At 38.4% G+C, this 25,322-nt stretch overlaps 1 protein-coding gene across 1 annotated transcript in view; it reads right to left on the bottom strand.

Annotated features, from left to right (window-relative positions):
• Positions 1-5,435: 5,435 nt before the first annotated feature.
• grik3 (glutamate ionotropic receptor kainate type subunit 3) overlaps positions 5,436-25,322 on the bottom strand; it is a 219,594-nt gene continuing 199,707 nt past the window's right edge. Inside the window, exons 14-16 of the mRNA XM_079837898.1 lie at positions 18,067-18,292; positions 12,011-12,261; positions 5,436-8,755 (exon numbers count right to left, since the gene is read on the bottom strand). Of these exons, the coding sequence (XP_079694024.1) occupies positions 8,315-8,755; positions 12,011-12,261; positions 18,067-18,292 (918 nt within the window). The 3' untranslated portion in view covers positions 5,436-8,314. The remainder of the gene's footprint in view (positions 8,756-12,010; positions 12,262-18,066; positions 18,293-25,322) is intronic.

The following is a 25,322-nucleotide window of genomic DNA, read 5'->3' as shown; positions in this document are numbered from 1 at the left end:
TCTTAGTAATTTGTGTCTTGTTTCTAGTGTAAATATTTAAACATTCTTAAATCAAGATGCATTTACTACATAAGTACAATATATATATATATATATATATATATATATATATATATATATATATATATATATATATATATATATATATATATATATATATATATATATATATATATATATATATATATATATATATATATATATATTGTCCTGTTGCTCTCAGTCACATAGGTACCTGAAGCTCATTCATTATGCAGCTCAGTATGCAGGCTATTGTGTTCTTTTGTCCTCTCAGGTGATCTCCATCATTATTCATTAAATATCATGCCTCCTCGCATACTGGCTTTGTGAAGAAAAACTGTCTTACAAATTTTAAAGCAGTGTATTGTTTTATGTGAATGAGTATGCTCAATAATTCTCACATCAGTTTAAAGCAAAAACTCTAGGCAACAACATCCATTAGTCAAAAGTCTTGTGGACACATATCTATTGTGTGTTTTGAGGCCTTAATTTTAAAACAATTTTTTCTTCTCAAAAACCATCCATAACATTTTTCTCTCAAAAATACAAGCATGTACATACATGTTGCTCAGATATTATGGTAGCCCAGTTTGTGCTGAATACAGTGTAAATACACTTTTGCCATTAACGTGTTTATAAGCAACTGAAAAAACCCCCACAAATGTTAGAGCATGTCAAAACTTCTAAAGGGCCCCAAAACAGCTCAGACTCCCAGGGGTTAATCCAACCAAACATGCCAAGTGTGAACACAGCCTGAATATTTAATTTCAGTCACTGTGCTGAAACAAAACCCTAACCTTAACTTTAGTATAGCGTTAGTAGCACATACAGACACAATTAAAACACTGTTTCTCTGCGGAAAAATTACTTTAAATATGTTGGGGTGTTTTTGGACCTCAGCAACATCCATCATCATTCCCTTTCACTGTAAGCAAATGAGCAGCATATCTATTTGACAAAGCATCACGTTCTGTGATCCATGGAAGAAAACATCACACATGTGGAGCAACACAAAGGCGAGTAAACCATAACAGAATTGTCATTTTTGGTCGAACTATTCCTTTAATCCTCTTATATGCCGTACCGTAGCCTATGGTGTTCGCTGTTCTGCAGGCATCAGTAATCCAGGCATGTAGTCTGTTCTGTCTTACATGAGCATGAATGAAGATTTACCCATGTTAAATTACCTTCAAGTTGCCAGTAATAAACTGGGGCAGCCGATAGACAAGTTGGAGTGAGCATGTCAAAACACTTCCAAGCCCAGAAGATTTCAGCTCAGACTTCAGAGTAACCTGGACATCGCGTCCTGTTTTTGGTTTGTTTAGATGTCTTTGATCCGTGTTACATTCATATTTCAGTCGAACCAACCCATCTTTTCAGGCTCTCGGTCGGCTTGTTTGGTGCGCACCAGGGTTGGGATGGCAGCGTTCACACTTATTCACATGAACCGAGAAATCACACCAGGGTTCGTTTTAATCCAACCAAACATGCCAAGTGTGAACACAGCCTAAATGTATAATTTTCATGCTTGGTCGGGACCAAAAGAACCAAACTACAAGTGTGAACACACCCTTAGAATCGGCTGCGGGGAAACTGGTTTGAGGGAAAAAATATTTTGGAGCTCAATTTGATTTCATTATATGGAAAAGACAATTGTTGCCTTGCTTATTTGTAAGTTGCTTTGAATAAAAGATGAATGAATGTATAAGAGAAACCAGCAGAAAAAGTCATCTCGATTCAGCACATTTTGGTGAGTAAATATGCAAGTATAACTTTAAATGTGGTCATACACATATGCATTAGATGTTCTTTTTGCACATCTTCATACGAAGCCCCAGAACATTCCAGGAACACGGTGTCTTTCCTCGAACACTATATAAACGTGGGCTTTAGCAATTCACGCTGCAGCTCTGTTGTTCTTTGAAGTGAGAGTGCAATGCTCTCCTAGCATGAGTCTCTTTATCTGAGAGCTGCTGAGCTCAGGTGGACGCTCACTTCAAAGAGCGCTCCTGCTACAGGCAAATTAAAACACGCCGCACAAGCCAAAGTTCTCCACAACACTCGCTCAAACACCACAAACTGACCTTCTTACAGCAGGATATGAATAAACATGACGGATGTGAACAAAACATAAGATTTGTAAAAGTTTATTTCATTTTATTTTCATCTTGTTTCATACAATTTTGAAAAACAGCAATGTTCACATTATTTCTTCATTCTTTTTATAAAATAGATGTTTATGCTCCGTAAATAGGATTGATTGATCCAATACCCAAAGTAAATGTTCAATGTAATGCATTTCATACAGATAGAAATGAATCCTTCATGTTTTTTCATCAGTTTGATATGAAGGCATGTGTGATAAATATGGTCTTCACTCTGCAAACGATTCTAAGTTATTAGTCACAATTAATGCGTCACAGTGTAAATGTATGATTAATCCGATTCAATAGTAATTTTGCCGTCCTTCGCGTATTTTCCGACATCCTCGAAGTGCTACACACAAGGTGACGTCGCCTAGTTGAAAGTATAAGAGTAGTTCACCCAAAAAATAAATATTCTGTCATTATTTAATAACCTTATAATGGTTTGAAAATTCCCATCCACGGCAAAATCTGCCAGTGACTATGTCTGTCAAAATCCAAAAAGAACACAATTAATATTTCAAAGGTAGTCCAGAGGCCAGTTGCACGAAGCTACTTGAACAAATTGAGTTTCAGACAAAACCAAATGTTCTGCCAACTTCATGAAATTTAAGTGTGACTCTTCAGTGAACATTCACTCACATGTGAGAGAGAGAGAGAGAGTTAGTTTGATTCACTTCTCGCGAGTGGAAGATGAAGAGATCGTTATGAAACATATCAAAATTTGAACACAGACAGGAAAACTCTGCTGCTGCACAGCTGAAAGACTGTATCGATGCTATATGAATGCATTAAAGCGAATCAACTGCATTTATTTAGTTGATATTTTATACAGGTTCACGACAAACTTAAAAGAAAACACACTGTAAAAAAAGTAAGTGCTCGTGCTGCCTTAACATTTTACGTTTAGCCAACTTGAAATGTGAAGTGACAAGTGACAACTTGGATATTTGAGTTGACTAAACTTAATTTTTTTTTAAGTACAATCAACTTGGATGTTTAAGTCATTGCAACTTAAATTACACTAAACTGCCTTGAAATAATGAGTTTGAATCCAACGCTATCTCACGACCAATTCATATGTATTTGTACGAGGTGGCTAATTCTTATGATTTGTCTATACTGCAGTGATGGGTAGGTTTAGGGGCGGGGTTAGGGGTAGGTCATTCTTACGAAATCATACGAATTGACTAACTTACGATTTAGTAAGACTCCTATGAATTCGTATGTATATAATAACTCATAAAAAAGTGTTTTTTTTAAAATATATTATTAATAACTAATTAAATATTTTACATCAAAAGCTTTATATTCATCATCAGATACGTATGTGCAATAAAAATATCTAAAAAGTAAGTTACCTGGTTGCCTTAAAATTTTGAGTTCATTGAAATTAAAAATTTGAGTTAATACAATGACCGTTTTTGAGAATCGACATCACCCTTTATTCAAATATTATTAAAGGATTTTGTAAGTATATTGCATAATTGTGTTTTATTTGTAATAATGCAGTGAAACATGCCAAATTGTGCTATTTTCATGTTTCATGTTCAAATATTTTCATATTTTCATTTAGCACAATTTTTTTTAAATTTATATGGTTCAGATACAATAATATTTTTCTATGTTGCTATCTATTAAACCAATTTTCTTCATTGTATTAACTCAAATTTTTAATTTCAATGAACTCAATTTTTTAAGGCAACCAGGTTACTTACTTTTTAAGTTAAACCAACACCTTTTTTTTTACAGTGTAGGTTTAGGGGCGGGGTTAGGGGTAGGTCATTCTTACGAAATCATACGAATTGACCAACTCGTCAAAAACATACGATCTCGTCAAAAACATACGAGTGAAGTCATACAAATCCGTACAAATTAGCCACCTCATAAAATATGTACGCATTGCCGTGAGATCGGGTTGGTTGAATCTTGTATAACTCATAAAAAAGTGAAATATTTAAAAAATATATTATTAATAACTAATTAAATATTTTACCTCAAAAGCTTTATATTCATCGTCAAATACTTATGTGCAATGCATTAAGTATTTAATACAAAATAATATATAATTAACATTAAATAAATAATTAGCATCAAAATCCAGGCATGAAAAACAGCTTTAATTTGGAGCAAGAGATACTTGATGAAAATATATCACTTTTCTCATAACAACAAAACCAGTTCCAGAGCAGATAAGCCTTCTCGAGATCAACAAATCAGAGTTTGCTCAAACATACTAGTGTAGCCCCCAAAACAGGGTTGGTGCAACAGGCCTCAAATGACTCTATGTACTATGTCAAGTCTATAAATAATGTATACATGTATAAGTTCATAGGACACTTGATATTCCAAGTTAGGGTTAGGGTTGTGTCACTATTGTGCCCAAGCTACAAGAACTTTTCTTTACGTTGCATGGAAACATTTTCCACCAAAAACAAGTGGAGTAAATAATGACAAGTTTCATTTTTGGGGAACTAATCTTCTTAGTCTTAACATTCTTTGTTCCGAACGAAGTACCTTCCTCTAAGTCCTTTAGGGGTCTGTTTTGTAACATTGTATTTAGACAACTTGTAAAAAGAAACATGATATATGCATTGAGGAATAAGCAAGTGAAAGACATAGATTTGACAATGTAGAAATCTCTACAGAATCTATCAAGCCATTTGAACATTGTGGGAGGAATAAAGGAAAAATAAATAAGCTAAATATCCATGATGAGTGTTCATGGAAAGCGATAGAAATGATCATCATATTCGTCTCTGAATATTCTGTTATACGTCTTATTTATATACATCTGATATGAGTGCATTATGTTGCAGAATATCTGGAGGTCTCACATACGTCCCTCAGCTTTACTCTCAACTCCTCCCGTCAATGGAACTGAATGTGCTGGAATTCGGGCCTGGGGCTTTAAATTATTGTTCTTTAGATCCATTTGAATTGTTTCTTGAGAGTAGATCCTATATTACAATATGCGTGCATCGCACTCGATACAGCATTGCACAAATTATCAAGAAGAGAAGAGCTGAGGAAAAAAATACAGGTAAAAATCATCGGTATTTAGCAAAATACAGTAATTTTCTGTTCATCTAATATATACCCTACTTTGCAAGAGAGTGTTAAAATTACACAGAATTTGAATAACACGTATACAATGAGCTTTCACCAAAGAAACATCGAGTCACATGAAGTTATTCTGGTCGATACATAATTCACCATAAAAACACAAAAATGCTTCTTTTTTTTTTCTCTTGTTTTTGCTTTTGTTTTCGACACTGTCCGTTAGGTTGACCTCACGGAGGCCTGTGATTGGTCGAGCTGCCACGGGAGGGCGGGCAGCGGGTGAAGACTCTTAGCACCTACACCTCATCGTGGGAACGTTTAGTAGGGTTTCCCACATGGATAATTCAACTACCTATGAACTGTCATTAAATGCCACGTTCAGAGATTAGAGGGTCCGGTACCGTACATCTGTATTGCAGTTTTGATGTTTAACATGCTTGTATTGCAACTTACTGTAGCCGTCTCTGATGACTCTCTTTATTGGATGAAGACTCAACTATGCAAATGTGAAAGTCTCCTGATCATCTGAGATCTTAACGTCAAGTTCAGATACATAAAGAGAACAGTCCTGCAGGATGAATGTGAGAACAGCGAGAATGATTTGAAATATCACCCACATTATCAATGGAGTCACCTTCAGCTTCTGACGATCACATGGCCAAGATTTATGTATAATACAATGGGTAAAAAAATTATTAATATACAAAATATTACTTCAAATTAACTTTCCAATAGGCACAAGCTGATTCACCCACAAATAAACATTTTGTCAGCACTTTCAGCACTTTCAAACGGGTAAAATTAGGGGCCAAACACTATAGGCACCTATTGTATCCTCTGGTGTCTTCTTCTTCCGCTACTGAATCTATGGAAATTTGTTATGAAATTAGTTTTGAAATTTGGCACACAGATAGAGTACAGTCTGATCTGTCAACATAGCAAATTGGGAGTCTCTAACTCAATCCCTCGAGCGCCACCACCTTTCCAAAGTTGCACTCAACAAAATGGACGTTAGGCTATATCTCCACAACGCTTTAGTGTATTCTGACCAAACCTGGTGTGTTATGACAACCATAATCAGTGGCTACCTGCACAGTGCCACCTAGTGGTCAGGAGATATGAAAATGGCTCTTTTTGTGTGTAACGTTTGGCCAAAAATCTGTCAAATAATACCCAATTTTCCCATATCAGCCATTTTGCGTGTCGGCCATTTTGAATTTGGTTGTAAAATGCTATATTTTATGAATTGGCATTGGATGAATATGCATTGGCAAATCATTGCGAAACTTGATGTGTGTCTTCGACACCTTGCCCTGACTCAAAAATGTTTGGGCCAGTGCCACCTAGTGGTCAAAAATGCTAATACCTTTTAAATAAATTAGCCTATTTTAATGAAACCAATTTTATAGCCAATTTATTTGCCAATTTTAACCAAATTTGAGTCAGATCATCTTCAGACCTTGTCTGCAAAAAATGTACGGATTTTGCATCGATACACAAAATAATTGTTGTATACCCCATCAGCAAATGTGATGGCATGGTGCCAAAATGACTGTATCTCTGCAATGCTTTCGCATATTGACACTAAACTTTGCCTGTGTCATTGTCTTCCATCAATTTGGTCACAGCACCACCTATTAGTCGACAGTGATATACCATTAAATCATGTCACTAATGACTGTATTCATGATTTCTCAGGCATTTTGCCTAAAATCATCTTATTAATTTGCCTTCAATTGCTCATTGTTGCAGTTGGTCTGATGCTCCCAGCCATGATGACGTGCATTATCGTGCTTTCTTTGTGCTTGGCCCCTTATTTGCTATATTTATCATTTTTCATTTATCATCACACGATAGCTACAGTATGTGTGAGACAATCTTTCTCTCCGTCTGCCAGGTTTTGACATATAATCTTGGACTACTTTTATGGTGTTTTTTTTTTTTTTAACGCTCTAATCAGCTTTCATCGCATAGAAAAGTGCAGCTTGGACATTCTGCCTAACATCTCATTTTGTGTGTTGGGGAAGACATACATATCACAGGGTTTTGGAACTATTGGTGGGTGATTTTCATTTTGGATGAAGTTTAAGCAACTATATTGAGTAATAAACCTGACAACAACAAGAGTGGAAGATGGAATGATAATAAAACACCCAGATGTAATGTTTTGACGAAGACCCCGCCACCTATAAACTCTGTACTTCAGACAGGTCGACATAGCAGATGGCGAAAGCCAATATAATCGTAGCTGAATAGATACACGGCGAGAGACATTCTCACTCATGTATGTCTTAAAACGGTTTTGTTTCCTTTGTATTAGCTCTTCACCATATGGCAAGCTCTGCGTTTTGTGTTGAATCCTCTGTACGTACCGTGTGAAGTGAGTAATCCTGATATGAAGGCTGTGATTCTCAGGAATAACTCATTTAACAAACACAGCGGAGGCAACGTGTCACTCGCTGTCTTGTCTGTAGGGGAAGCTGCGTTTCAAGTGTCTGAATCCATTTGGACGACAGATCTTTGGCAACTCTTGTGTTTATCCGTCATTACCATTAGATCTCGCCGTGTAAAAAAAACAAAAAACATCTGCTGGCAATGTATGAAGCACAAATAAATCAAAATGGCCGCCAGTCTTGCTCAAAACTGCCGTACAGAATTGTTACTCATTTGTCGATTTGTTTAGGTGGCTCGAATGAAATCAACCCTGTTTGTTTGTGCATTTCCGTGAGCTGCACTCTCTGTAGCCTTCGGGAACTTGCAGTCTAAGGGTTTTCTACTATTCTAGCAGGTCACAGCGTATGAAACTAAACTGTTCCTACGGTCCGACGCATTCCTGTAATGTTTGTTTCGCACCCCCACCGAAACGCAAATCGTCAGAACTCTTCGAAATTAAGTTGGATGTGCTCTAAATGATGCTCTAAGAAAACTACTCCCATTCGCGTCTGTTCGTTTATTGCCATGCTCAAAAAAAGCCTCTTTTCCGCATTTTCAACACATGTTGTCGTTTGATCAGGGGGCTCCTTCGAGTCTTTCGAGTGCCGTTTGTAAACATCAGACTCGGACAGTTTCGCAGACGTGGTTGGCTCTCACAGGAAGGACACCGATCGGCCTCCCTCTCGCAATGGCATGGTGGGATACATTGGTTTGAGGATGTGGTCACTACCTGGTTTGTTGCTACTGCCACCGTTCTGACTGGCCATTTGGTGACGGATGTCTCTGCGGTTGATGGTGAATGCCGTGATCATCTCGGAGCCGTAGTCCCTGCTCTCCGGCACGGCGCCGGGGACGTGCCTCAGTTGGCCATCGCCCAGGCAAGTCATGGAAACACGGGCGTCATTGCGGTGCTGCAGCTCATGTTGTCCTTTCCTGGGAGGCGACGGTCGTTGAAGGAGTGCATGTTGATCACCGCGTCCGTCTTCACCATGGGCGGTGGCAGCGGCAGCGGGGGGCGGTGGGACTTGAGTTTCACCCGTCTCTCGCACGTGAACGACAGTCTGATCTCTTCCGTCACCGCACTGCAGAAAGACCTCTTGATGGAAAAAAAGCGACATGGTGGGGGGAGGAGAAAGAGAAAAGAGGAAGTAAGTACGTTCACGTCCATTAGCTGAGAAAGCCATTTTGGTGCTAACTGTAGGAACGAAGGCTAGAGGTAACCGAGTGTGTCGGCAAATTAAATATCTGCTTTTTTAACCCTGATTTGGAAGTCTCTTCTGCTCACCAAGGCTGCATTTTTTGGATCTGTTTTGTTTTTTAAAAAAAAATCTAAAAACTCCATATTCATATTGGTAATTTCACGTTATATGTTCTTATACTTTTCAGATAATGAAATTCTCGTAATTATTGATAAAAAATATTTTCTTGCATCATACTGTTTTTTGCTGTAGTTCTAAGAATTTCTCAATTTGTAATTAATAAAAAGGGGGTGACTGTAGTAACAGCATGGTAAAAAACATTCACTCATTACTGAAAAACTACTAATCAGATACAATATGGTTCATTTTTGAAAAATATTTGGGCTGCCCCCAACTAAAGGTTCTTCTAGACGACTAGTTGTCGTTCATGTAAGTCATTATTTGACTAATCGCATGTTTATATTAATCTAATTACTTAAATATATGCTGGGGGGAAAACTAAACCATAATGAGCCATATAGCCCTGATTTTGAAGTTTCTTCTGCTCACCAAGCTGCATTTTTTGGATCAGAAATACAAATGGAATATTCTGATATATTATCACAATTTATGTTTTCTGTGTGAATTTATTTTAAAATGCAATTTATTTCTGTGATGCAAAGCTGAATTTTCACATGATACATGAAAAATATTTATTTCCAAAAAAACCTCCCCTTTTGAACAGTGGTGTATAGAAAATAAAACAGATCTTAACAGAGAGTGAACTGTTTCCAGGGCTTTGTGTGTATGTGGTTTAGTTTGCTATTCTTTCAATGTGTTTTCGTTTTTGACAAGCCAAACGATATTATAGCTACTTATAAATCAATGAGACCAAAAACAATCCTTAAAATAACTTCCCACATGTGGAAAAATAACACAATGTTCCAGTTCAGTAGGGAACATAATTCATTTTGAGGTGGGATGTGATAAAATATTCTCATTTTAGAGCATGCTTTTACACTCAAATCCATGATCAAAGTGGTTTAAATGTCAACCTCCAGCACTGGCATCTTATCTGTGAGATGTGTCTACATAAAAAGGAAGTGATTTGCGATTTGCTTGCTATGCTTTTTGATGTTCGATCGGTTATTCATCTCTTCACTCAAATGGCAGATCCATTCTGTGATGTTATCAGGTGTGAATGAACACCCAGCTTTAGTCGCGCTGAACGTCTTCATTTCAGCATGACTAAAATCCACTACTCTGCATGTGTGACAGTACAAGGCCATTGCTAGGCGTGCACTAAGGTTTTCTGGGTGTTTTAGCAGCTGCTGGGCTAATGTGGGAAGTTGATAGGATGGTGTTCTGGGAGGTTTGGTAGGACATTGCCTGATGTTCAGTTCTGCGTGGTTTCTAGAGCACTGCAGTTTCAGGGCTGATGTCTTAACCCTCTTATCGCATTCAGGTCTGTTTTGACCTGGAAGTCAAAAAATTCTACAAACTCCATATTCATATTTATATGTTCTTATACTTTCAGATAATGAAATTCTCATAATTATTGATACAAATATTTTCTTGCATCATACTGGTTTTTGCTGTAGTTCTAAGAATTTCTCAATTTGTAATTAATAAAAAGGGGGTGACTGTAGTAACAGCATGGTAAAAAACATTCACTCATCACTGAAAAACTACTGATCAGATACAATATGGTTCATTTTTGAAAAATATTAGGGCTGCCCCCAACTAAAGGTTCTTCTAGTTGACTAGTAGTCGTTCATGTAAGCCATTTTTTGACTAATCGCATGTTTATATTAATCTAATTACTTAAATATATGCTGGGGGGAAAACTAAACCATAATGAGCCTTATAGCGTATATATATATCCTATTCTGCTCTCATAAGGCTTGCCGCAAAGCACCAGCAAAAGTTATAAGTTATAAAAAAAAGCAAGGAGACATTTTTAATATTTATTAATAAACTAGTGTCGTGTCAGCTGAAAAGCACCTTTCATACGGATTACATAATCAAAGAGTATTAGTTTTCGATTTGACTTGGTTGGTTTAAAAGTAGACATTTCAAACTTTCTATATATGTAAGTAGCCTATAGGTTAAATTTTGGGATGCAAAAAAGCAAACATTTTGTTGTTATTGTGAGTGTACATATATAAAAGTAGCTTTTCGAGTTTCAAATGAGGCATTACTCTAACCTATATGACCAAAAATGCAAAGTATTTTAAGTTGTTTCCGCTGTTATCAGGACGCAAGCGATCGTGCTGGCGCCTCCATGTCACGCAGTAAGTGCACTAATACTTTATCTTCCAAACACTTGGATATGCTCCTATTAATAGTGCACATTTACTATAATGTTAGAGCGAGCAGCCAAGTAAAGTTGCTACTTACGTGTTTCATATGATAAGCCATATTTGAGGTCGATGGATGAAAGGTGAACGGTTTTTTTTTGCGACTAAACGACTAATGACATTTTGGTCAACTGTCGACTATTAGGGGCAGTCCTAAAACATATTAAGTTATAACTGTTTTAAAAGCTTACGTTCCACCAGTTCCAAATGGACCCAGGAATGCAACAAGTGTATAGAGTACATTACAAGGGTTAATTCTCAGGACCAGGTTCATTCTTAGGGCCAGATTTACTAACAGCTTGCTCCAGCGCTAACCCTCTTTTGGCGTTAAAAATTACTGTGAGGATTTACTAAAGACACGTAGTGAGAAATTAGCACTGAAAAGGCGTGGACAGGGTTATTTTTGCGGCTGATCTCATTGCATATGCATTTGTAGGAGTTTCCCTTTCAGACGAGAGAGTATTTAAATGAATCACGCAAGGTTATTTACTAAGGTTTGCGCTCGTCAATTTACTGGTATTTGCGCCATTATTTACCATCCAAAAAGCATGTTTTAAAGCAGACGCTAATGGGTAGATTGTGTTGGTCATTATGGAAATGATCCAGCTGCGTTTGTGTTCTTTAATGTCTGTCGTCAGTAGATCACACACTGAACTTTACACTCCTATCTGTGCTTTTATGGAATTGCGCTCTCACGCTAATTTGCTCTGTTTAGTAAATCTGGCCCTTAGTGTTCAAAGAACACCACTAACAATAGTTTTTCTCTTTATTAGTCACTCGCATTATAGTTTCTACTTCCAATCAATCTCACCTGTTCACGCTCCGCGGTTTTCCGCAGTTTGTAGATGAACTCTCCTATAGCCACAAACACCGACAGCACCAGTCCAGATGCCAACACAATGAAGATGCCGCCCAGATTCTGGATGCCCATGGGACCCGTCTCATAGCGCTCGTCCTCCAGACAGCTGCTGCCGCTCCACCACTTCTCTTTCAGCATGTGAAGACGCCCATCTTCCAGGATGCCGAGGATAGCGATTGTGATTTTATCCCTGTACGGCGAGCCTGGAATAAATTCATTAATAAATCAGAATCTTCATTGGTTTTCTCAAGTACTGAGAAAACTGTAATTAAACTAGAACGCTTTAACATTCTGACACCAACTCCACACTTGAAAGGAGAGGTGTTTCAACAAAGCATTGTACACACACACACACACACACACACACACACTGTGCAACACACTCCATTTCACGCTCAGTTTTTTAATGAATACTGTGTAAAGTTCCTGTCACACTAGGCTTTAGGCATGTGAAATGACTTCAGAGCCTTCAACACTGCAAACGACGCAGCTTTTAAGCTTTATGATTTCAGCTAAGAGGTCAGTATGTGATATTTACATCAGCTATTGGTCAAATGTCCCGCTATGCATATTTACAGGTCAGATTCCTCCAAACTTCAGTTTTGATTAACTTTTTAATGTAATTTTTAAAGTTTTTACAAATGAGAATGTCCCATAGAGGAGGTTTTGTCAGATTTGACTCTCTTCTGGGAACAAAAATGGTCCCCAAAATATTTCTATATATAGGTATATTTCTTCCCAGCAAGTAATAGCCGTCATTTCACCGTCTCGGTTAACTATAGCCCTGGTATATTCCGGCTATGAGTTACCTACTTCTAGCCAAAATAACCTTGAATTTTATTACATGTCGTTTTTGCCAAACTAACTTGCCAGATGTGTGATATTCCATCATGTAAGCAAAGTCAACAGTGATTACCAGGTGTTTGGTTTCATTTCTTTGACATGTTCATGTTCTAGATGACTAGTCTATTCTTGGGCTATGGTTAGACGTCTATTACATTTTCACTGACAGCCCAAATTTGTCCTTGTTTTAGCCCAGACATCAGAGCTGTGTTTGGACGCTATTAGACGTCTTTTAAACGTAACATTGCTTGCTTGGTTCTTAAAGGGTCATGAAACCCTAAACTATTTTCTGAGATTTTAACGGAGTTATGTGTGTTGAACATCATAGAAGTCAATAGCCCCTTTCACACAGCAATACCAGTAAATTACCGTCCAATTAGCAGAATTACCAGCAAATGCATAAATATGCTGTTCACACAAGCAACGGCGTTCTCTCTTTTTACCAGTAAGAGACCGTTCACACATCAGCAGCAAAATGCTGCTGCTGCAAAAATGCGTGTTTGCTCTTAAAAACACATGCGTAATAGTATCGACTGCAGAGCCACAGCGCTGATGAATGGAAGAGAAGGCTGGGTTTTGAGCGTGACATGTTGAAAAAGCTGCGAGACGCGGCGCAACAGTCAAAGATGATCATGCCGTGCATGTTTACATAGAAAAACTATTAAAAAGAATATTGTAAACAGCGCAGAGTAATCACGTTATCTCCATAAGTCTTTATGATTGGCTCAAAGCAGACATCAGCATATGTGGATATACCGGTAATCTTCATTCTGCGTTCACACAGCGCAAATTACAGGTAATTTTCTGCTAATGTTACAACTTCCCTTACTGGTAAACTGCCGGAACTGATTTGCCCGTATTTTTGAAAAGGTCCTGTTCATACATGGGCGGCGTCCGAAAACTGGAAAATGCTACCTTTGGAGGACACATTTCAAGGTAGGAAGCCATCAAGACACGTCCGAATCCAATGTTAGCTTCACATCCTGTCTCCTGAGATACCGTCATCTGACCAATTTTTAAGGCAGCATAGATGTATCCTTCACTGTCTTTCATATACCACAATCCTGTGCTTTCCATTCGGTGACAGTTAAGCCAGAAAAAGAAAGATGGCGTCTGAAAGTTGCTGGTCAGTTTGTGTGTAAAAGTCTGTGGTGTTTTTTTTACCAACCTTTTCCACTTCTGATGTAATTTCTAGTGAGAAATTACTACTGTAGTAATTAAATATTCACTTAGTTCTCACCAAAGCTCTCTCTAATTTGCTGTAGATCATTGAACTGTTACACTGCTTCATGGTGAGTTCACACCGGACGCAAATGACGTGATTCGCGCGAGTGATTTACATGTTAAGTCAATGCAAAGACGTGAATAGACATTCTGCGGTGCGATTCACGCGAATGACATGGCGCATTAAATGACATGAAACACAACCCAGTCTCTTTTTGTTAAATGCAAGTTTATGTATGATCAATAATACAAAAGTATAAGTAAAAGGTATAATAAGCTATACATGAAATAAAGCAAACAATTCAGTCAAACATTCAAAGTCAGCGCTAGTCGGCTACAACTGTAACGTCAAGTTAAATAGCCTAAAAATAAAAAACTAATGAAACTCCACTTTGCCCTCAGCCTAAACGATTTGTCAGGGAACAAATTATAGATCCATGAGACCAAAGATCGGCCGTTACAAGACGAATTATAGCTGGAGACGCCACAGAGACATCAGAGCCAGCGGCAGACGGCAGAAGGACTGGCCGAGGAAAGGCTGCTCTCGCCGGGGTTAATGAGCGCCGCTGATCCACTGGAGCTCACAACTCCGAAAACGCCAGATAACATGTTCAAATAGACACTCTTTTTATAAATAAACCACAGATTTGAGCTTTAAAACAACTACATTATCTCCTGTAAAAGTCTTAAAACCACGTATTGTCACACATTAAAGGGGTGGTAAACCACAATTTCACTATTCTAACTTTAGCTAGTGTGTAATGTTGCTGCTTGAGCATAAACAACATCTGCAAAGTTACAACGTTCAAAGTTTAAAGCAAAGGGAGATATTTGCTTTTAAAGAAATCAATTTCTAAGGACTACAGCAAACGGCCGGTAGGGACTACAGACATTCCTCCAGGGTTGGTGACATCACCAGCCTCAATATTTACATAAACCCCTCCTCCGAGAATACTAAATAAAGGGGAGTGAGGCCATTTTGTTTCGCTGCGTTGTTGTGGTTAGTAGGCTGGAATGTTGTTGCTGCAATGCCAACGAAACGCTGTTATTTTCATCCGGATTGCAGGTCTGGGGAAATTGCTTTGTTCAGCCTTCCTAAGGACGGGGGTGCGTTGCAGTGTGTTTAAATTATTCTTTGATTAGAGCTTTTATATATTGTTTATATACAGGCATGCTAAAGATGGTTCTGTGTGTGATTTGGCTACTAGTAAAGCCAGTGTTTAGTGTTCGTTTTGGGTTAATAGTTCTTGCGACAGATATTTGGCTATAATCGTTCTAAAAATACAAAAGTAACGGTGCCATTCAGTAGCGATCACTATAGATCCGCAGTCTTTACTCTTGAGGACTGAACAGGTTCTGCTCGATCATCTTCACTAAAATGTTCTGGGTCTGATTCGGGCTCAGATTGGTGTGGTTTTATTGACGCCATTGTTTCTAATACTACCAAAGCACAGACTAGCGGTAAAGGTAAGGGGCGGGACGTTTCCGACAAACGTGCACTGCGGTTAGCGAATCACAACACACTGGGCCAGCTGACCAATCTGAGCCCAGCTGACCAATCTGAGCCCATTGCGTATTTTTGAGGGACAACCCGGAAAGCATCAGACCGTTTTTACAAGGATGGACAGAGCAGTGTAGAATAAATTTCAAATATATGAAAAATAATGAAATTTTTTTTTAAACGAAGCATGAACACATGTTACAGTGCACCCCGCAAACACAGTCAAGCCTTCGAAAGAATGTGTTTTACCACCCCTTTAACGGTAGTATTTTAACAAAAAAGATGTGTGAATACAGCCCATGTCAGCCATTTCTCAACGAGACGAGCCGCTAGCAGAAGCCCCTCCCATGAGGCGAATTCGCGTCTGTTGTGAAGTGAATGTCACGCGCGAATGAAGCAAATAAATGTTCAAACCTCCAACTTCGCGTGAATAGCGCGATTTATTCGCGTCCGGTGTGAACGCGGCATCAGAAGTCTGTCCGAAATCAGTTTCATGAGGTGCCTTCATGCACAAACGCTGCTTTACAAGTCATTGTCTGATAAGGCAGCAGGGCAACAAGTCACTGCCTAGGTTTTCGGATGAAAATTTACCAGGAAAGACTGTGGGCCCTATTCTAACGATCTGAAACGCAAGTGACAAAGCGCGAAGTGCAAGTAACTTTGTGGGCGGGTCTCGGCGCTGTTGCTATTTTCCCGGCGGGATAAATGGCTCTTGCGCCCGGCACAAATCTAAAATGGGTTGGTCTGAAGTAGCTTCATTATTCATAGGTGTGGTTTGGGCGTAACGTGAATAAACCAATCAGAGCGTCATCCAACATTCCCTTTAAAAGCAGGTGCGCAAGTTCCATTATGGATTGCTATTATTATGGCGTATTTACCAGGCGCACGCCAGGAGCGGTTCACAGCCGAGGAGACTGATGTTCTTGTAAGAGCAGTGAAAGACAGAGAAGTGAAGTTGTAATGTTGTACATTATGGTAAAGGTGATTTCACAGTCTTTTTTTTTTCAGTCTTTCAGTTTTTTTCAGTTTTTCAGTCGATTTTTTTTCCTGGTTCTTGACGGACAAACCAATTTTTCAGATGTCCTTATATAGCCTACATATATGTCTTGCCACTATTGGGCAAACAGGTCTTATCCTTAATTATTACAATTAGCCTGAATAATTTGTAAGCTAGATTTATGCCTATTTTTTCACATCTTCGTGGCACACCACAAGGATTTCCGTCATCTCATGTGTTATTTTTTTAGTGTAACAATTTATGATTTGCAAAAATAACTGTTGCATCTGTGTAGATTACATGAGCAAAGTGTATGCGCGTTGTGCACGCTATACATTATGGTCAAGCATGCGCCCTTAAAATAGCATAATGAACAACGCGCAGCGCGCCACTGACTTTAGACTAGGTTTTTTCTGGTCAGTGGCGCAATTGTTTAATGGAACAGCAAAATAGCACCAGGGATTGTTTGCGCCGGAACACGCCTCCTTTTTTGCGCTGAACTGCCCAGGGAGCGCAAGTTCATTCACTAGTTTAGCGACGTGCTTCTGTGGAGGGAAAAGCGCGCTTTGCGCAGGTGCAAAATAGGAATGACACATGCGTCGGTGTACAAAGTCAATTGCGCTGGGTGCAAGATAGGGCCCTGTATGTGTGAAAGGGGCTAATGTCACCATCCATTAGTTTTGATTGTAGAAATCAGATTATAAACCAGACGCTTTTGCGCATTTTTTTAATTTCCGGGTTTCAGTGTCACAGGATGTGATGTTTTCTTAAACTACAATACATCGATGACTCATCTGTGTCTCTTAATTAATCATGAGACTGTGGGTCCTTATCCAATGAGAAGACGCCATGCTTAATTATTCATGACAGCACACGTTGATTTCCTATGACAGTGAGATAGCATACAGCAAGTGAGAGATGCATAAAGAGTTTTTGTATTGTGTAAGTTCCTGAGTCTTCGAAACAATCGCAATTCATTCAGTCTTTTTTTCCCTTTAACCGATCAAATGGCTTATAAAACGCAGAAACATAAATGTGAATGGCTGTGCATTATTACTTGAGCTTACAAAACCATGTGTATATTGTGTTGGATTTGAATGGTAATGTGGGAAGCTTTGATGCTTTTAATGAGAGCGGAATACAATTGTCTGAATCAGAAGCTGTTGTTGTGTTGTCAGTCTCCCCTCTTCTTCCTTTACTCCACAGCTTTTGTGGCATTTTTCAAAACTGCGGTGAGAACTGACTGCTGAAACGGGGTTTCATGACCCTTTAAATACAAATCAAACTACACAAAATAATTCTTCCACCCAGAAATATATTGTGTAAGCTAGAAAGCAGAATGCACAGTCAAAGGTCTGCATATATTAGCATATTACAACCGCTCATATTGTGGCTCATCCGAATTTTGAATCAAAACAATCTGTGTTCTAGCGGTGGTTTTACCTTTCGGGGTGCCGATGCCATAACCTTTACTGTCGATGATGCCGCCGACCTGCGTGAGGTTGCAGTTCCTGCGCGTCACATACTCGATGGTCGTTGACTCCATGAGCAGGGCATAGTCTGACTTTAACACTCTCTGAATCCCGTCTTCAATGGACTTGACGAACGACGTGCTCTGTCTGCTGCTCATGAAAGCCCACATCTTCTCAAATGTAGACACTCGGGATTTCTGAAAGAGAGAAGCATAAAGTTGGAAATCACTCTGGTTTGCTGGTCAGTAAAATATAAACACACTGGAGGGTTATTACGTTGCTTCTAGTTTTTAGTCATTTTAGCCTTTTAACCGTTTATCGAGAGTTGTGACACACGTTTCACACGACTCGTACCTTCGCACTGCTGTATCCAGTGTTCATTTTGACAGCAAATTTTGATTTAGTTTTAGTCGTAGTCTTTTGACTAAAATGACATTTAGTTTTAGTCATATTTTAGTCACCTGAATTGTTTTTAGTTTTAGTCTAGTTTTAGTCGACTAAAATCTAATGAGTTTAGTTAAATTGTAATACATTAAGCATTTAAGCATCACATAACCGACTGTCACTTGAACTGACATTTTGACATCATTTTGTTTTTGACATTAAAAATACACGAAAGAGTATCAATTCACTTTTTTGTTTGTTTTTTTAAAAACATCTATATAGTTTTTGTAACTTTGCATTTCTGTTTTAGTCAGTAGGCCATATCAGGTTAAGCTAAAGCTTCAAATAAGTTTGCTTATTTATTTCTTTAATTTCAGTTAACATTTAATTAATTTGAAGTAATGAAGAATTTTTTAATGGTTTTAGTGAACTATTATAACCCTGATACTTTATTGAATATGTGTCAAATACTGGTCTTTCCTCCTGACTATAAATTAAATGGGAATGAAATTAAATACAGTTTATCGTGTAAGCAAAAACGAATATATAATGCGTGACTTTTAATTATAAACAAGCTCGAAATACACTGGGACTCTTATTTTGAAATGTCTGCGCCTCTATTGCAGTTGCAGGAGCTCATTCAAGTTCAGATGAGGGAGATCAAATATGCATTGTTACAACCGTCTAAAACATATTACTATATAAACATCGTAAAGGAACCATTGTCATTATTCATCAGCATTAGTTCACAAACAATTGTCTGGCATAAATGTGTGTTATTGATTGATTGAGCCACTCTGGAGCGCTGGATTGGGGATGTTTTCCAGAGGTTAGATCAGTTCAGATCAAATGTGTTCATCTGTGACACAGGACATCAGTTCTGACTGGATCTCTTCCCTAATCGTCCCTCACTAACATTTTCGGCTCGTTTTTATTTGTTGACAAAAATGACGGAAGTTTTCATCATAGTTTTTGTCATCCAACACTAGTTTTTATTTAGTTATCGTCTCGTTTTCGTCAGTGAAAAAAGGTTGTTGACGAAAATTATTTGTCAACGAAATTAACACTGGCTGTATCAGGTGAGCGACTGACAAGTTTTCTACATTTTATACAACAGTTGTTTCTGGTTCTTGAAACCAATTGGCTGAGAGCCTTTTCCAGCCGTGCCATATCCACCCAGTATCAGCACTCAAACCGTTTCACCGTTTGTATCACTCCGCTTGCTCCGACTGTCAATGGCAGTCAAGCAAATCCACCATAAGTTTTACAAATACTACTGTTGTTGTGTCACAAAATTTAGTTTTAAGGGTTTTTAGGCGAGAATGTAGTTATTTAGACCTCAAATATGTGACTCATTTAAAACACAGCGCCTATTTTACAATTTTTTAAGACAATTTGGTAGATGCGAGCTCCAGGCCGTCAGCGGACGTTCAGCGCTCATGTACCCGCAGAGAACAGCTTCATCAGGGTGAAGTCCTCAGGGATTGGTCGCTGGCTCTTACTGTATGTAGATAGAGGTTAAACATCATTCATTTGATACATATCAAATGGGCAATCTTTGATCAATTACTTGTTCCAGATAGAAATCGATTTGGCTAAAGGCAAAGTTAAGTTTCATAGCTTTATATTTAGTCTATATTTGACTTGAATTCTGTACTATAGGCACTGCTTTTGTACGTTTTACTGAATTGTTTGCTTGTGTTTTATTTCCGACTGTTTTTTATAATGGCTATTGTTGTTAATTTAAATATTATTGTTCAATAATTATTATTTTATATAAATAATATGCCGTGTTTGGTATTGAGAAAGGGTCCATCAGTGATTGCAATAGTCGACTTCATTGACAGTTACATTATTACACCACTAGGATAGTTGAACAAGGAAAGAACAAGGAAGTTGTTTTAACGCTGTCATTCATTTAAAAGTAAAGTATTGCTTTCCTCAGCGGACATTCAAACTGATTTTTATAATGGATATTATGGACATCATCCTGAAGAATGAATGCTATATCAGATGCAGGTAATACACTTGTTTAGTCGATCTCTCTCTCATAATAAAACCCTACATAATACAATAATCTTCAATGAAGCGACTCTGCGTTCCTTCGTTACTCTAAAGTGACGTTTGAGAATTAGTAACGGAGGCTTGGGCTCGACTGTTAAACTGTCAACTTGAGATGTGTTTCCGTGGTGGAAGGAAGTAGTTCTGCACAAAAGAGGTTTTAAAGACACTCCGTTGTTGTTTCTGATTTATTTACACACTTGTGCTACAATAAACGCAATACCACACTCTTAGGCGTGCGATATGGCACGTCTGTGATTACAGCCAAATTACAGCCCTATCGCACGGCTACTCGTGTGATATTGCTAATATAAAAATCAAACATAATGAGCTGTTTATGTGATGTTTTAGTTTACAGATCATGCACTATGGTAAAAGTGTTCTGAGATCATCACATACTGTAGTATTGTGCAAGGAAGATTATTTATGAATCGATAATTTGCCCCTGTAAACATAAATTCAGCTGGAAACTGCAGATCATTTTATGTACAGGTATGTTTTTGGACTTTTGTAAAAATGTTGATCAATAGGATGGTGTGACAGTAGTCCAGGCTAATATCTGAAAGGATGATGAGATTCATGAGCTTCCGCCGTCGTGCCCTTGATTAAGACACTTAACCTCAGGGGGACTGAACTTTATTAAATGTACTGTGTTGCTTTAGATAAAAGTGTCTGCTAAATGCTCGCTGATCAAGCAGAAACAAATGGCCCTGTGCTTATTTTATGCAAAATAACCAACGCTTGCAAAACTGAAGCTGCATGCTAATTCCAATCCACAATGTACACAATTGCATGCTGGTCTGTCATTTCATAAGAATAGCCATGGGCGTCGGAAGCAAAAAAATTGTGGGTGGGTCCTCTCTCAGAAAAATGTTACTGGAGTAGATGCCATTTACATTAAGTACAAATATTGCCTTGTTTGCTAAACATCTGGTTGGACAAGACACGATTACGGAAATCACTGTATCATTGAGAGTGGCAATAGTGTAGGGGTAAGACGGTTGGAATCAAGTTTTGATGTAAATCGACCCGCGGTTCGAATCTGCCTTTTGCCGAACTCACTCTTCTCCCTTTTCCCATCACATATCAGATTGGAAAGGCATTTATTTCAATGAAATTAAGAAAATATTAGAAAAGTGGAAATAAAGCGTCTAATGTGTTTAATAATAAGTGTTTATCGGTTAGGGGTAGGTAAACAGACATGCGCTGAATTAGAGACGATAAAAGTGAGTGGGTTCAATATCATTGATCGTAAAAAGTAGTACTCATACATTGGTTTTCGACGCCCATGAGAATAACTGAAATGTTTGTATTCAACCTCCCTATTTAACACACTTCTTTTGTATAACAATGACACATTTACACAATGTGTTAGGAGTAGAACATGCAGAAAGTGTTCTAGGTCCGGTGGACAGCAACATACTACACATGCAGAACATCCTCAAAAAAGGAGATTTTCCTCCCCCTGAGTCTTGGCTCCATTACAGTGACACTTTCCAGCTTCACACTACGGCGTGCTGGTGTTGGCGCTGTTCTCTTAACCTTGAGCACCTGTTATTGTTCCTCCCCCTTCAAACGCTATTTTCCCTGGTGTCTCTCAATATAATTGAAAGTGGCTGGGAATTGGCTTCAACGTTGGACTGCACAAGAATGAATAAGCGACTGGAGTGATACAGCTGACACTTCCTAGATTAAACAGTCACTGTGTACACTGGATTATGGCAGTTATTATACTGCTTTCAGCACAGCTGTGCTCGCTACTGTATGTAAACTGAGTGCTAGCCTGAATACTGTTCATTATATCCTGCCAATTATATTTCTGAAAATAATATATGTGAAGCAGTATGCGAAAATAAGTTGGTAACGCTTTATTTTAAGGTGATGTAGTAACATGATACTACATGTACTTACTATAGTAATAACAGTAAATTATGCATAATTACAAGTAACTAACCCTAAACCAAACCCTAACCCTATGTTACGTGATTTAGCTGGTTTCCCTCCCTCTTTTGTTATTGGTTGCTGTGTTTCTCCCATTTACTATGTTTTGGTTGTCTTGTTTTCCTGTTATCCCCTGTCGCTCAGTTGTAGGTGCTGTGATTGGTTGCTTCTCGAGGTCATTCATCGTGATGGACCTGGAAATTGACAAATCAACTGTGCTTCACGGTAAAGGACACATGGTGGAACGGAAGAGAGGCGAGGGGGCTGAGTTTGGAGTGTGTTTGTTGGCTGTGTCATTTGTTTTCGCTGTTACTGAGTGGTGGTTCGCTTTGCTTGTTGTGTTCTTTTCTCAGAGAACGTTGTACCTGTTCGATACTTTGGCGGCCCGGAGAGTAGAGAAAAGTGAAGTACGACACGTGACCTACATCTTACACACACGTAGAGTTCTCTGTTAAACACATTCGGTAAGGAGCGGATGCAACTCCTTGTATGTTTTTGTTTTAGTCAGTGAAGTTTTAGTTCTGCCGTGTTGAACGCTGAAGATTTCTTTTTGTTGTTGTTTTGTTTTCCGTTATTGTAGAGGGCGGGGATTGGTTAGTGACAGGCTTTGGTTTTGTTGTTTTGTTTATTTAGCATCAATTTATTATATCTTGTTTTTCTTTTGTTTCTTTCTGCTTGGTTGTATATAGCTGTAAATATGTTTTCCTTGGTATAAATTATATGTCTGTGTAAATAAAGTGAACCACTTATAGTTACCGCTACCTCGTTTGTCCTTGGTTTACTCCTCAGTTACTCCCCAGAGACCATAATAAAAGAGTGTTGACATTTATATTATGTGCGTCATCCCTTCCTCTATGCCAACATGAGACGTAACACCCTAACTGCAACTCTATAGTAAGTACATGTAGTTAAAGGTGCACTATGTAAAATTTTTGCAGTAAAATATCCAAACACCACTAGGCCAGTGTTATATATTTTGTTCAGTTGAGTACTTACAATATTTCAAATGTTTCCAACTATTTGTAAAACATGAGATGCTATTTTACCCGAGGAACCGGGACGTGTGAGGGCGTGGCCTGTCGATGACATCATATCTGTGTTCCCCTCATTTTCTGGTTTTATTCTGCAGAAGCGCTTTCCTCTCACTGCAATGTGAACAAGTGTCATAGCAGCCGCTGAGAGAACGCACAGAGTAACGCCATCCCATCATCAACACACTCAGATGTGTGTAATATGATCAACAGAGCTGCGTTACCTCACACTAATGAGCGGAGGAGCGGAAGTGGCGCCGGCAACTGTGGCATAATAAAAGTCCCGCTGCTCGCGAGGCATGTGTTGTGTTCATCTTATTAACAACCAGCGGTTCCTCAGCTCCACAACACTCGTCCTGCTCTGCTTCAAACTACAGTAACGTTAATAATCGCATCCATGAACATGATTTCTGCCCGATTCCTATCCCGATTCCTTCCCACCGGCTGTGAGCTGAAGACCACATGTCCCAAGATTCTGCGCTCAAACGTGATGTCATCAAACTACGCCTTTGTTTTGAATGGGCGACCTCTAGTGGATACATACTGCACCTTTAATTGATATTACTTATTTGAGTAAACACCATAAAATAAAGAGTAACCAATATTTTTTTTTTTCAAAAATAGTATGCTGCATGTGTATTTTTCATTATAAACATGGTTATTATCATTTTTTAATCCGAGTTTGTGTAAAAAATTACATTTTGGTGGTCGGTTAAATAATACATCTATAAAATGCATTGAAAAAATGTGTCTGGTTGATTTTTTTACACTGGTCATGTTGAGCACATTGCATTGTGGGGTTGCAAAAGAGGCTCATTGGAAATATGCAATTCTGCCTACATTTCTGCGAAACCTAAAACTCGTTGGTCCAGGTGCATTTCACTGCACTTTTCATGTGGCATGCATGCAAGAGGCGTTATAAGTGAACTCATTTTGCTCTGCATTGCAGATACAGGTTTCAGAGATGTGTGGGTGTCATTTTTGCAAAATGATATTGCATTGCTTGTAACACGTTTTTGAGACAATTTCAAAGTGAAATATCCAGTGAGTGGTGCTAAAAATAGCAGTATTTTCTTTACATTAATAGTAAATAGATGCTATTCATACTTAGTGGCAGATACTATTTGCACCTCAGTGAATTGTAATATATTATAAAACAGTATGCAATAATAACAAAATATTCAGTGTATATTATTATAATGAATAAAATCATGAATGTGTGCTGTCTTATTGGGATATTACTTGTCTCTGCCCTACACCAACCCCTAACCCTACCCGATAAACACTATTAAATACCCATTAAACACTTTATTTTTTCATTTCCATGTCTTACTCTCCACACTGTTCCTGTTATCAGACAGGTTTCTTTTGTAATTCTGTCTGTCAATCAGACACTGGTGGGCGGAGCTAGTGTAAATAGCCTCTGCCAACAAGGCGGCCTATTTGCACTTGGTGTGAATAGACACTGTTAAAAATATCATATCACCTCCACTAAATCCTATCCTAAAAACCCAACCAACAGTGATAACAAAACAGTGATGACTTGTGTTTCATGGGACTCGTACCCGTGCAATGTGCATCACAGAAGTGCAACACTGTACCGGGTGAGCAACTGAGCAAGTTTACTACATTAGAAGAGCCACACATATGGTGCTGAATACATCGAAATTTATCATGGACTATGGTAAAACATTAGTGTAACAGAGGCCAGCTAGTAGTTGCTGTGTGAGTAGACCTCACTCCTCTGATCTCAAGAGATGCTCTGGCGATTGACGCAAGGGGTTGCAGCCTTTAGCCTCCTTGTTAGAGC

This window comes from Gobio gobio, assembly GCF_949357685.1.
Source record: "Gobio gobio genome assembly, chromosome: 15".
In the NCBI taxonomy this organism is placed as follows: domain Eukaryota; kingdom Metazoa; phylum Chordata; class Actinopteri; order Cypriniformes; family Gobionidae; genus Gobio; species Gobio gobio.
This window is presented reverse-complemented; position numbering and strand designations above follow the sequence as displayed.